Below are 15198 nucleotides of genomic sequence, written 5' to 3'. Positions count from 1 at the left end.
TACCAATACCACCACCACATTTTTCCTTTACTTTGAGATTTTGCATCCCTAAATGTTTGGCCCCTATGCCCCTCCATGAGAAATAACTTGTGAGAAGTCTTTTGTTTTAAAGTTGACTGGTCACAAACAGATCCACTGTGAACTGTAGGTATTTTGCCCTTTTTTCATGAATGTAGAGGGTACAATTTAATCCATACAAATTATAAATTCGACATCTTTATTTTTTTAGTAGAGGGAATACAAAGCAGAGATGATAGAATAGATTCCCTTTATTAAACATTTCTGTTGGTAAAAAATTCTTCAGTTTCTTGTGTAAGTTAATTTTTTTAACACTTTTCTGAATTCTTTGTTCCTCATGCTATATAGCATGGGGTTGATGAGCGGGGTAAGGAAGGTGTATAACAGAGACCTCCATTTATTTTCATGAAGGTCTTTTCCTCTTGCAGTAAAAATATATACAGTGACCAAGGCACTGTAATGGGTACTGACAGTAGCCAGGTGGGAGCTACATGTGGAAAAAGCCTTCCTTCTCCCTGAGGCAGTAGAGATTTTCATGATGGTTATAAAAATGTAGATATAGGACACAATGACAAACAAAAATGGAAGGAAGATGAGAAAAACACAGATGGTAAAGTCCTGCCAGCGAATTATTTCTGTGTTTGATGAAGCAAGACTAAGAAAAGGAGCAAAGTCACAAAAGAAGTGGTCAATGGTGTTGGAACCACAGAATTGTAGCTGGAAAATCAAAAGAAATTCACTTGGAATAATAAAGAAACCAGCAGCCCAGGACCAGAAAGCTAGGTGAAGGCAAACTTTAGGGTTCATGACAGAAGAATAACGAAGAGGTTGACAGATGGCCATATACCTATCTAAGGACATTACAGACAGGATGACAGACTGGGTGTATATACAAATGCAGTGAATATAGTATTGCACAAAGCAACCGTTTGTGGATATTTTTCCACCTTCCATAAGTATAACATACAACAAATTGGGTACAATGTTGGTTGTGAACAAAATGTCCACAAGTGCCAAGTGCTTTAGAAAGAAAAACATGGGAACTTGCAGACGGTGATGGGTTGACACGAGTATAACAACAAAGAGATTTCCAATCAATATGACCATGTACATTAAAAATACAACTATAAAAATTATCGCTTTCAGATTATTAAAGCTCTGGAATCCAAGAAGTAGGAATTGGGTCACGGCGGTCTCATTCTGTCCACACATAGTTACGGAAAGTCAGGACCTGAAAAGTAATCGATATTCATCATTGAAAGCATCGAGTATGAACTCATACAACGAATGAAGGTATTCCAATCGGTTGGAAAAACAGGGTTAACATTTACTACCTTAAAACAGGACATAAAGGGGTTTACTATTACATTTCTTGATGAGCCATGACGTAGGTCATCAATAACCTGTATGTGGCTCGATGTATACTGTGTAAAAGCCATATATCATGGCTTAATACACTGTCTCTTGGCCAGCTCTAATGCATCTACAGCTTCAAACAGTTGATCACATGTTGGACTCCCATCTGTCTGATATTGATGATCTATCCTAAAGGTCCATTGTCCATTACCACTGCATGATTGTCATCAATGAGCATTTTTCCAGGAAAGCTCACTAAGGAAAATGCTCGTTCATCAGGTGAAACTTTGTAATATATCATATCAGAGAATGCTACTTCTCTCTTCATTTATGAGCCACTTTCCCTCACCCTTGCTTCTTGAGCATACTATCAATCCTGAAAAAAAAACATTTCAACGGTCTTCCTCAAGACAAGATAGACTGCCAGCCCAGTGAGGTGTCATGTTACACCACCTATTATACTCTATGGTGAGGGGAAGAGGAGTGAGACACAGAGTGAGATAACAATGAGAGACACAGAAAGGTTGTACTGATTTACATCTATACTGCTCTCTATTGCTGTGTAATTTCCTTCTGACCATTTTTCTGATGTACACAGAGCACTCAGTAATCACTCATTATGTTCATATAGACTGTTATTGTTCATGTTCATTGTTCTCAGCAGCACTTGACCTGTTTGTACTGTACCTTATGATGTGTTGTCAAGAACGGTGATATTCAAAGAAGCTTAAAAATTATTATGCCCAGTGATCGAGAGTTTTGGTAGCTTGTAGTGTGATCATTACACTGTTTACATTGCTCAATTGTTAGAATGTAGGAACATGTGCCAACTGGGGGGGAGGTCCCTACAGCACGCACAGTACCTTGCAACGGCCAAAGTGTGTTCCCAAAGACTGGAGACCGGAGCCCATAGATGTTCAAACAGTTTCCTTTATTTAGGTTCCTTTTCCAGCATCAACAGCTCCGGACAGCTCCTACACACCCGCCTGGGTACCCGTAAACACATCTCCTCCTTTCCTCCTCTGCTTCCCCGATGCAACGTCATTTCAGACTCTCTCACTGTGGCTGCCATAGGCCCATGGCCACAGCAATCACTGTTATGATTAGGTAACTGAGGAGGATAACGGGGAATAGACAGATAAACAGAGAGGTTGGTAGCTAGCGGATTGCAGACCCCTAAACTGACAACACAACTAGAATTAGCCGTGGGATGTACCTACGATGCCCTAGACACCTCGGCATAGCCACAGAATTAACTAAACCTAAAGAGAGAAATGGGAAAGCTAAACTGCCCCGGAGTAGAACCCCAAAGGAATAGATAGCCCCCAAACATATATTGCCGGTGAGACAAGATGAAGCACAAAACACAGGCAGAGAATAGAGTAAGCAAATGATGGGGCCCAAACTGTCTAGATAGGACAGGAAAGGATACTGTCTGCAATCACGGAATAAAACCCTAAGAAACATCCAACACGTCTGATATGCAAAAATACTGAGGCCACACGACCTCTCCCCCCACTAGATCTGAACTCTGGTGTGAACTGGTTCCTAAAAAGACTAACATACGCGGTGCATATGGAACAGGGTCCAGCACACTTCCCAACAGAGAACCAGGCTGAACTAACGCCAGCTAAGCAAAAATCAGAGACAAGCAAAAATGGATCCAAGGCAAAAAAAGATTCAAGAAGACAAATAACTTATCTGAAAGATGCAGGACGGAGCAGGAGACAAGCAGACCTGAAAATATGCTCAGGAGGCAAACCAACTAGCACCTTTCACTCTGGAGAATAAATCGGAAGTCAGGGGTAACGGATACTGATATTTAACAGTGATTTTATTAAGGAGACGATAGTCAATACATGGCCTCAATGAGCCATCTTTCTTGGCCACAAAGAAAAAGCCAGCACCTAAAGGTGAAGAGGATGGTCTGATATGACCCTTCTCCAAGGATTCTTTGATATAGGATCGCATAGCATCATGTTCAGGTACAAATAAATTGAAGAGCCGCCCCTTGGGAAATTTACAACCGGGCACTAACTCGATCGCGCAGTCATAACTACTATGAGGAGGCAAGGACGCAGACTTGCTCTCACCAAACACATCAGAGAAATCAGCCAAATTGTCAGGGACATCATCATGAGACGGGGGAGAGGTAGAAAAAACAGGAGTGTCACTACGAACACATTGACAGATCACCTACTTAGCCCGCCCACCCACTGCCAGACCTACTTCCCTTCAGTGCCCAGCTCTCCAGCAGTTTGGTACCCCAAGCTGTTTGTCCCTTCTGCTGTCTCCTGGGGCCACCCCCCTTTCTGTGCTCCCTCTCTATTTTCTTCTTCTGTGTCTCTCTTCCTGAGCTCTTCTTCCCTCTGTCTCCTCCTGAGCTCTTCTCTTCTTTAGGTCTCAGAACCTCCCCCTTTTATCCCTTCAGCTTGGAAATCCCCTTCTCCTGTTCCACTAGCTCCGCGCACCATGACTTGTCTTTTCCTAGACTAGCTGTTCTTAAGGCCTTTCCTTTACCTGCACTGTGTCTTCCCCTAGTGGCCACAGCCCTAACTGCAACTTTCTAATAAACAGTAACCACGTATTTACAACAATATGAGGCACAGTATACACCAGACAGAGATACATGTCATGTGGCACATATGCATTTTAACTATTTTCATTTGTCCAAGTCAACACATTTGTCCACCCTCCTACAGGAAAACAATCCTTCCTAGGCAGCCTTAGGGCTCATTCAGACATCAGTGATTTTTCTTATATGCAAAAGATAGATCCGAATTTCCCCAGTGGTTTTTTTATGAAAGTGTCATCAGAGTTTAGTCAATGTGTAAGTTTTTACCATTAGATTTTGGCCATAATTTTGTTTATTATTCTTGGATAAAAACATAACTTATTGTGGTTTCTCAACATTATCTTATCAAGCAGTTCGTGAAAAACAGACAGCACATGGATGACATCCGAGTGCTCATCGATTTCTTCACTGACCCATAGACTTGCATTGGCGAGTTTAAGCTGACACTAAGATCAATATCGGACAAGTCTCCGCATTTTTGAGTGGATCACTTGGCCCGCTGAATAAATTGAACATGCAATATAACCCATAGACTATTATAAGTACGAGTGCCATCTGTGAAAGACACATATGGAAGTCAATGTGAAAAACAGACTTCTGAGTGAGACCCATGTGGGGAGTCAGATGTTCAATACTGATCAGTAATCACACCTCTCCGGAATGGATCAGAAATACAATCACGTTCAATGTCTGCGGTGCAAGGTGAAGGCACTAATCATTTTGACCTTCAGCCTAAAGGCTGTTTCTGTTATGTCCCCCTTACTTTCCCATGTCTTTTATCGATCAACAAACCAACTAACCATTTAAGTTTTCCTCAACTTCTATGTTCTACTCAATTATTTCTAATTCCATTTGTCCCAAAATTTCTCCACTGGTCAATAGATGGCCAAAGAATAAAATTCATACTCTTCACACCAATCACAGTGTAACCGTCATGTCTAGCAAACAGCCGTAATCCATCATCTAGAACTTCTCTTTTGCCCAGAGTCATAGCTCGATCCAACTGCAGCAAGTCAGCCTGGGGTCTATCTCCAACCTCAATGATGGAAGGGGTCCAACCTCAATGATAAGCATACTGACCTCATTGTTATCTGTCCTGCTCCATTATGTACCCTAATGCTACTACCACTGTAAGTGAGGCTGTGAAGGGGAAAGCAGGTCTCACAAATGTGACTTCCAACCATCCTGAAACAAGTGTATGTGCGTGAGCCATTCATGGTGTCGTAGTCTATAAGTATGCTGTATGAATTATATTAGAGGGTTACATTTCCCTTATGTAATAATAAAGGACCTCATCTGAAAAATTGTGTAACATGGCGGTGACAGTCACCCACCTTTTCGTCACGCCGCCTCATCACTGCATATGACCACAGCAGAAAGTCGCTGGCTGCTTCGTGGTGACACAATAGACAACACATCACAGAAGTAGCCAGCAATTGGCTGCCGAGGTCAGGTGACTTGGCACTGGACAGCAAATCATCCTAACATAGCCAATGTAGTTAAAGGGAATGGGTGACCAGAAGCAGACTTAGGCCGGGGTCACACTAGCGAGGAATACGGACGAGTGAGAGGCGCTAAAAGCACGCATTACACACGGACAAATGATTCTCTATGGGTTTGCTCCCAACAGCCGTATATTTCTCGTCCGTATTCTACTGTCCGTGCCAATCGCAGCATGCTGCGATTGTCAGCGTACTACGCCCGTAATACGCCAATGCAAGTCTATGGGTGCGCAAAAAATACGGATTACACACTGACCACACGTGTGACTTGCGAGAAATACGCAGGTCTTTTGGCTGCTGACAGGAAATGGGCCAATCCATCATCAGGAAGCCTAGACATGAAAAAGAGCTCAAAAAGCGCTCCAGGCATCCAGGAAGTCAGCCTCCACGGAGTAAAGCAGCGTCATGGTGCCATATTTCCTTAAAGTGGAGATGCTTATAGTATTAGTGCAGGAGCGGCCAGAACTTTGGGTCCAAAGGGATCCCAATTATGCCAACCGCGCAAGAAAGGAGGCGTCATGGAGGCGCATATGTCGCCAGGTGTTCCATGACTTTGGTGATCGGCCACGTGAGGAGCAGCAGAAACTGAGTAAGTACAAATTATTTATAATACCTCACAAACAAAAATGATTACATATTCTGCCCCCCTCCCCTTCCTGTCCTTTTCCTTTTTGCCTCGTGAGGCGGGTAGATTTTGATGTGACACATAGTTTCACACTGCCATAATTTTTCCCTGGCAACAAGCTCCTCTTCCTCTTAGCCAACCAAGTTATTAAGTGTAGTTACTTGATACATAAACTATTCTGACCCTGTGTATCTGGCCTGCATGTGCCAAATAGATATGGCAGCCTGGCTACAAAGCACACCCCAGAAGGCCACATGCCTAGACTACTGGTTGCAAATGTCACCGATCAAATATGTGAAATTGATAATATTTCCTGTCACATTGCAGTGGAAGATGTGATGAAACGTTGGCGAAGCATCCGGGACCAATACCGCCGGGATCGTCAGCAGCGGTCCAGGAGTGGGGATGCGCGCTACGTGAAACGAAAATATGTGTATTATGACCGCCTCTCCTTCCTCGGCCCAATTCTGGATCTGAGACCATAAGTACATACCTCACACCACATTACACCGATACTTTACAGGGCCAAAAATATTGATGTATTTTTGCCTCTGTTCTATTTCATAACAGAACTCAATCCAACCTTACAGATCAAGGAACGGGCTCAGAGACAGAGCCCATAATTGATCCTGTAGGGGATGAGGTGGCTGGCCCATCTTCTCCCCATACAAGAAGCATGGGTGAAGATGAGTCATCACAGGAGAACCCATTGGCTGCCCAACAAACCACACCACCAGGACCGTCTGCTACTGCCCCATCACCCATCCTGGAAGAGCAGGGCAACTTGAGCAGCAGCCCAACTGCCCAGATCCGGGGATCCCCACAGGCTGCTGTTACATCCCGGCGAGGCCGAAGAAGGCGCCAGGTCGTTGTTCAAGAGAGCAGGACCAATGTGGACACAGGGGTCCTAAATTATTTTTTCTAGAGTCACTACAGATGATGGGGAGGAGGCCTACTCACGTAGCCTGACCCCTTATCTCCGTGCCCTTTCCCGTGAGGTCAGGCTCCATATTAGGGGATGTTTTCAGATCCTGCTTGATGCAAGCACCCCCCCAATACCCCATATGAGCTTTTCGAATATCTGGAGAGATGGCAGCTTTCCCCCAGAAATCTAATGTGCATGAGACCACCCACACAGATGCTTGCTCAAGCAGGGTCTGAACATCCTCTAATACGTGGGCCTACACCTCACCCCCTTCCTCCCCCTACCCAACCTTCACAACAGCAGCAACAGATTTCTGGCTCTAGCCAACCTCACCAATATGGCCACTTATTCCCACCGGGTGTTGGAGGCTGGTCCCAACCTGGTTGGGGACGACGTGGCTATATTGGTGGGTATGAGACACGGGCCTACCCGCCACAACAAGATGCCCCTCAGCAGTATTACTATGGCCACTACCCCAAACAAGCAAAGGAGGAAGGTCAGTACCAACAGCATGGGCAACAGTATGCACCCACACAGGGCGATGTTCCTCAAAGTAGTCAGCAGCAACCACAGGCTGCTCCTCCGCCTTCTCCTTCCCCAACATTCCACAATTTATAAGTGGCTAAAAACATGGAATTAGTAAACCCATACTGTACATGAGTGTTCTTAAGCGGTCTGATGGGAGGAGATGTCCAGTGTGTTTGAACTGGTGGTTAAAATCCCAAGGCAAAGTAAAAAAGAGTGTTATGAGCGATTCACCGTAGGAGGCAAAAACAGAAATACAAGCTAAGTCCAGAAAACCAGAGAAGTTGGCAACTATCAGATTGCAGACCCCTGAACCTATCAACACAACTAGCAGTAGCCGTGGGGGGTTCCTACGATGCCCTAGACCCCTCGATCACAGCCGGAGAATTAAATAGGCCTAAAGAAAGAAAGGGGAAATCTAAACTGCCCCAGAGCAGACCCCAAAGCAATAGGCAGCCCCCAACATATAATGACGGTGAAGCAAGATGAAAACACTAACACAGACAGAAAGATAAACTGAGCAAAGACAGGGCCCAAAACTACCTAGATAGGAAAGGACAGGAAGGCTGCTGTCTGCAATCTGCCAAAACCCTATCAAAAACATAAGCCAACAAGCTGATATGAAAAAGGCCCTGAAGCAGCTAGGCTTCAAAAACTAAATCAGCACTCAGGTATTTTCAGAAGACAGAGCTAAAGGAATTCAGCACACCCAGCAGGGAATGGCAGAAATCCAGAAAAACAAAGCAAAACAAAGTCAAAGCCCAATGCAAAAGGCCGAGCAGCAAACTTAGCTTTAGAGGAGCAGGAATTCAGACTGGTCTCCAAGGATCCCGAGAAATCACCCGCAGGGCAGAAGGGCGTCGGCATCCTTATATCCAGTCAGTGACTCCACTCAGCCAGTCATCATCATCAGCCTCAGGTGTTTGATAATCAGGCTCACTACCTTTCTTTACCAGAAGAGGGAGTTCCTCGGGCCTCAGTAATGAAGGGGAAAATGAACTCACAACAAAGAGGTTTTCTCCATCATCAAAATGAGCTAAAACAGATAATACTAACATTTCTTATGACGGTTTTCAAATCATATGATTAAGACACCATGACAGGCAAGGCTACCTTATGCGTTTCTGAGACATATTACATGTCTGTTAAAAATACAATATTTCACGGGGCTATACTGGCAAAGTCAAAGGATCAAAATAGAGTACTCACTTGATAATGCATAGAAAAGGCGTGCTGTCCATATTCACTTAGTCAAATTTAGGCCAGCTAACTATATTCCAAAATCAAGGCAAACAGCCTCAAGACCATCACGCTCTCTCTATGTATTATCAAGTCAGTCTTCTAATTTGATCCTTTGACTTTCCCAGTATAGTGCTGTGAAATATTGTGTTTATTACAGACATGTAATATGTGTCAGAAACGCGTAAGTAGCCTTGCCTGTCATGGTGGCTTATTAATATGATTTGAAAACCTTCAGAATAAATGTTAGTATTATCTTGTGTAGCTCATTTTGATGATGGATAACTCCTCTTTTTTACTTTGGATTACAAATGTGTAAATTTGCAATGTTGTTATTGCACTATCTATGTTGTAGGATATGTTTGTAATTTTGTTTTAACAATAATGTTGAAATATGCCAAAAGGCCAATTTGGGCCATTGCCCAAGTTTTTCATTGGGCAAGAATATGTTTGCCTTACAAACGAAAAAAAAATACCAAAAAAAAGGCAAAAGTAAAAATTTGGCAACTACACTTTACATCTCTGTCTTAATTGTCCAAACCCCTATCAAAATATGCTTACCAAATCAATTCAACAGTCATAGATTCAGAAGGAGTACAAATATACATATTTTGACACACATCAAACCAACATTGCCAACATAGATCCAGCATGCTCTTGCCAAGAAGGTTCCCCCTGAGGTGCCATAAAGTAATTAGTAGTGTTGAGCGATACCGTCCGATACTTAAAAGTATCGGATCGGATGGTATCGGCCGATCTAAAAAAAATATCGGGTATCGCCGATTCCGATACCGGAAGTCCCATTCAAGTCTATGGGACTTCCGGTATCGGAATAAGAAAAACCCTATTTTTGCCTTGTACAGCCTCTCTGGGGTCTGTACGGGCCTTTCGGGGGGCTGTGCCGGCCTGCCGGGGGGTCTGTGCAGGCTCCGGTGGTCTGTGCCGGCCTGCCGGTGGTCTGTGCAGGCTCCGGGGGGCTGTGCCGGCCTGCCGGGGGGCTGTGCCGGCCTGCCGGTGGTCTGTGCAGGCTCCGGTAGTCTGTGCAGGCATCGTCCGATGGGACTACAAGTCCCATCGGGCGATGCCTGCTACCATGACAGTGATTGACACATTAGCCAATGATGGGACAGTAGTAGTCCCATCATCCGGCTAATGTGTTGAATGTAAAAAAAAAAAAAAAAAAAAAAAATTACATGCTACATACATGCTACATACATGCTACATACATACAACATGCATACTACATATATACTACATGTAACATACATACTACATACATGCTACATACTACATGCATGCTACATACTACATACATGCTACATACATACTACATACATAATACATATATACTACATGCATGCAACATACATACAACATATATACTACATGCATGCAACATGCATACTATATATACTATATATACTACATGTAACATACATACTACATATATACTACATGCAACATGCATACTACATACATGCTACATATATGCTACATACATACTACATACATAATACATATATACTACATGCATGCAACATACATACAACATATATACTACATGCATGCAACATGCATACTACATATATACTATATATACTACATGTAACATACATGCTACATACATGCTACATGCATACACTACATACATGCTACATACATGCTACATACATACACTACATGCATGCAACATGCATACTACATATATACTGCATATATACTACATGCATGCAACATACATATATACTACATACAATACATACATATAGACATACAGTACATATAACATAGAGTACATACTCACCGTCACTTGTCACTTTGATCCCCGAAGCCATTGTCGCCTGAGGAATAAATATCAAAATAAAAAAACACCAATATACTTACCCCGATCCGCAGAAGTCCACGAGGGTCCCACGTCCATCTTGCGTGGAGAACAGCAGCATCAGCTGATGCTACCGTTCTCTACCAGCTCCAGGAATACAATGACGGAAGGTAGGTATCCTTCCGCACTGTATTCCTCCACCACTTTAAAAAAAAAAAAAAAGTCCCTAGTCTCACTTTATGCCATTGCTGCGTGGGAAATTCCCATGCAGCAATGGCATAAAGTGAGACTAGGGACTTTTTTTTACAGTGGTGGAGGAATACAGTGCGGAAGGATACCTACCTTCCGTCATTGTATTCCTGGAGCTGGTAGAGAACGGTAGCATCAGCTGATGCTGCTGTTCTCCACGCAAGATGGACGTGGGACCCTCGTGGACTTCTGCGGATCGGGGTAAGTATATTGGTGTTTTTTTATTTTGATATTTATTCCTCAGGCGACAATGGCTTCGGGGATCAAAGTGACAAGTGACGGTGAGTATGTACTCTATGTTATATGTACTGTACGTCTACACTCACTGGCCACTTTATTAGGTACACCTGTCCAACTGTGTGTTAAGACTTAATTTCTAATCAGCCAATCACATGGCGGCAACTCAGTGCATTTAGGCATGTAGACATGGTCAAGACAATCTCCTGCAGTTCAAACCGAGCATCAGTATGGGGAAGAAAGGTGATTTGAGTGCCTTTGAACGTGGCATGATTGTTGGTGCCAGAAGGGCTGGTCTGAGAATTTCAGAAACTGCTGATCTACTGGGATTTTCACGCACAACCATCTCTAGGGTTTACAGAGAATGGTCCGAAAAAGAAAAAAAATCCAGTGAGCGGCAGTTCTGTGGCCGGAAATGCCATGTTGATGCCAGAGGTCAGAGGAGAATGGGCAGACTGGTTCGAGCTGATAGAAAGGCAACAGTGACTCAAATTGCCACCCGTTACAACCAAGGTAGGCAGAAGAGCATCTCTGAACGCACAGTGCGTCGAACTTTGAGGCAGATGGGCTACAGCAGCAGAAGACCACACTGGGTACCACTCCTCTCAGCTAAGAACAGGAAACTGAGGCTACAATTTGCACAAGCTCATCGAAATTGGACAGTAGAAGATTGGAAAAACGTTGCCTGGTCTGATGAGTCTCAATTTCTGCTGCGACATTCGGATGGTAGGGTCAGAATTTGGCGTAAACAACATGAAAGCATGGATCCATCCTGCCTTGTATCAACGGTTCAGGCTGGTGGTGGTGGTGTCATGGTGTGGGGAATTTTTTCTGGGCACTCTTTGGGCCCCTTGGTACCAATTGAGCATCGTTGCAACGCCACAGCCTACCTGAGTATTGTTGCTGACCATGTCCATCCCTTTATGACCACAATGTACCCAACATCTGATGGCTACTTTCAGCAGGATAATGCGCCATGTCATAAAGCTCGAATCATCTCAGATTGGTTTCTTGAACATGACAATGAGTTTACTGTACTCAAATGGCCTCCTCAGTCACCAGATCTCAATCCAATAGAGCATCTTTGGGATGTGGTGGAACGGGAGATTCGCATCAGGGATGTGCAGCCGACAAATCTGCGCCAACTGTGTGATGCCATCATGTCAATATGGTCCAAAATCTCTGAGGAATGCTTCCAGCACCTTGTTGAATCTCTGCCACGAAGAATTGAGGCAGTTCTGAAGGCAAAAGGGGGTCCAACCCCTTACTAGCATGGTGTACCTAATAAAGTGGCCAGTGAGTGTATATGTATGTATTGTATGTAGTATATATGTATGTTGCATGCATGTAGTATATATGCAGTATATATGTAGTATGCATATATACTACATGCATGTGGTATATATTTAGTATGTATGTTGCATGCATGTGGTATATATGTAGTATGTATGTTGCATGCATGTAGTGTATGTATGTAGTATGTATGTAGTATGTATGTAGTATGCATGTAGTATATATGTAGTATGTATGTTACATGTAGTATATATAGTATATATGTAGTATGCATGTTGCATGCATGTGGTATATATGTAGTATGTATGTTTCATGCATGTAGTATATATGTATTATGTATGTAGTATGTATGTAGCATATATGTAGCATGTATGTAGTATGCATGTTGCATGTAGTATATATGTAGTATGTATGTTACATGTAGTATATATAGTATATATATAGTATGCATGTTGCATGCATGTAGTATATATGTTGTATGTATGTTGCATGCATGTAGTATATATGTATTATGTATGTAGTATGTATGTAGCATGTATGTAGTATGTAGCATGCATGTAGTATGTAGCATGTATGTAGTATTTATGTTACATGTAGTATATATGTAGTATGCATGTTGTATGTATGTAGCATGTATGTAGCATGTATATATTTTTTTTTTTTTTTACATTCAACACATTAGCCGGATGATGGGACTACTACTGTCCCATCATTGGCTAATGTGTCAATCACTGTCATGGTAGCAGGCATCGCCCGATGGGACTTGTAGTCCCATCGGACGATGCCTGCACAGACTACCGGAGCCTGCACAGACCACCGGCAGGCCGGCACAGCCCCCCGGCAGGCCGGCACAGCCCCCCGGAGCCTGCACAGACCACCGGCAGGCCGGCACAGCCCCCCGGCAGGCCGGCACAGACCACCGGAGCCTGCACAGACCACCGGCAGGCCGGCACAGACCACCGGAGCCTGCACAGACCACCGGCAGGCCGGCACAGACCCCCGGAGTCTGCACAGACCACCGGCAGGCCGGCACAGCCCCCCGGCAGGCCGGCACAGACCACCGGAGCCTGCACAGACCACCATCAGGCCGGCACAGACCACCGGAGCCTGCACAGACCACCGGCAGGCCGGTACAGACCCCCGGACAGTCGGCACAGCCCCCCCGAAGGCCCGAACTGACGGCGCATCATGATGCGCACAGACAGCGCATCATGATGACGTCATTTCGGCAGCCAATCAGAGCCACAAAAGTGGCTCATTGCATTTTGGACTTCCGATTCCGGTATCCGATACGAAAAAAGTATCGGTACTCGGTATCGGAATTCCGATACGGCAAATATCGGCCGATACCCGATACTTGCGGTATCGGAAAGCTCAACACTAGTAATTAGTGAAAAGATCACGCACTTTGAGGCCAGAGATCGGTCTATGTTGATGGTTGATAGGTGGTCTCACCCTAGGCACATTGTCCGGCCTACGCACAACACCAGCAGAGGAGGAACAATCATGCATCCTGGTGAAGTGATGAAGAACCACACAGGCTTTCACTACTTCATTAACATTTTGTTCACTCAGCTGAATGGCAGACTGGAGTACCCGCCATTTGGCAAAAAGAATGGCAAAGGAGCACTCCACCAGTCGCCGAGCACGTGATAGGCGCAACTTAAATATCCTGCGCCTGTGGTGAAGGTTGCGCCGGGGATATGGCCTCATGACATTGCGTGGTAACTGAAAGGCCTCATCTGCAACAAGGACATAAGGGACACATTCTTGAGTGGAGCCTGGTAGCTGGCGTGGTGGTGGTAGATCCAACTGGTTGGTGCGTAGCCGCCGAGCCATAATGGAAGTATTGAAGACTCGAGAGTCTCCCGTCCTTCCAAAGGCCCCAATGTCAACAATTATAAACTTGTATTGAGGGTCGACCAGAGCCAACAATACAACAGAAAAGTATTGTTTATAATTGAAGAATTGGGAGCCAGAGTTCGGCGGCTTACGCACCCGGATATGTTTGCCATCCAGGGCCCCAAAACAATTTGGAAACTGGCATTCTTCCTCAAAGTCCCTTGATATCCTCAACCAGTCTTCCATCCTGGCCTCGGGCATGACGACTTGATATAGTCTTGTCCATATTTCAATACATGTTGATCTGACTATGCCAGATATGGTTGATCTTCCAATCAGAAACTCATGGTGGAGGGCAGCATAAGACAGGCCAGTGGCCAGGAAGCTGAAGAACAACAGAAAAGGATGATTGTCGAATGCACATATTTACAAAACAAACAGGTCCAAACATACCAAACTTGGTAAGATTTCAGAGCAAATAACACACACATCTTGCTTTGCACAATGAGTAAGTGATATTCAGTACATATTCCACATAACATATGGGTATGTAAGTTGAAACATATGTGGACTAAGATGAGGGCCTAAAACTTACTCAAAAAAGGCAAAAATTCAAACTTTGCCCAACACATCATGAACATAGAGAATATGGTTGTGTAGTACATACCGTATTGTGAGTAGAAGTCGCTCCTCTGCAGATATAGCTTTGCGCATCCTTGTATCCTGAAAGGTTATCCCAGGGCGCACTGTCTACAAGAGTCGATCAAATGTTGCAAGGCTCATGCGACTGTATTGGTAGAATTTGACAGGATGCTCCCGCAGAGAAGAATAGAGGCGGTGAAAATTAACTCTTGTGAGTCGTTGCCTCAAAAGTGGATGTACCCACATGCGTCTCCTCCTCCGCGGATCCACTATCACTGGGTATAGTTGGCCAAAGCGGCATGACAAAAGCCAGTTAAAGAGAACCTGCTCAGTTGTGTTGAAAGTCAG

The 15198-nt window shown here is 44.2% G+C and overlaps 1 protein-coding gene across 1 annotated transcript; it reads right to left on the bottom strand.

Moving 5' to 3' along the window:
- Positions 1–300: 300 nt before the first annotated feature.
- Positions 301–1230, bottom strand: LOC141098493 (olfactory receptor 6C75-like). The gene has a single exon (XM_073586329.1). The coding sequence runs from the start codon at positions 1228–1230 to the stop codon at positions 301–303; it is 930 nt and encodes a 309-aa protein (XP_073442430.1).
- Positions 1231–15198: the final 13968 nt, after the last annotated feature.

This window comes from Dendrobates tinctorius, unplaced genomic scaffold (genome assembly GCF_039654945.1).
Source record: "Dendrobates tinctorius isolate UK_male_01 unplaced genomic scaffold, ASM3965494v1 ptg000092l, whole genome shotgun sequence".
Classification (NCBI taxonomy): domain Eukaryota; kingdom Metazoa; phylum Chordata; class Amphibia; order Anura; family Dendrobatidae; genus Dendrobates; species Dendrobates tinctorius.
The sequence above is the reverse complement of the archived record's forward strand: the minus strand, read 5'-3'. Positions and strand labels throughout refer to the sequence as shown.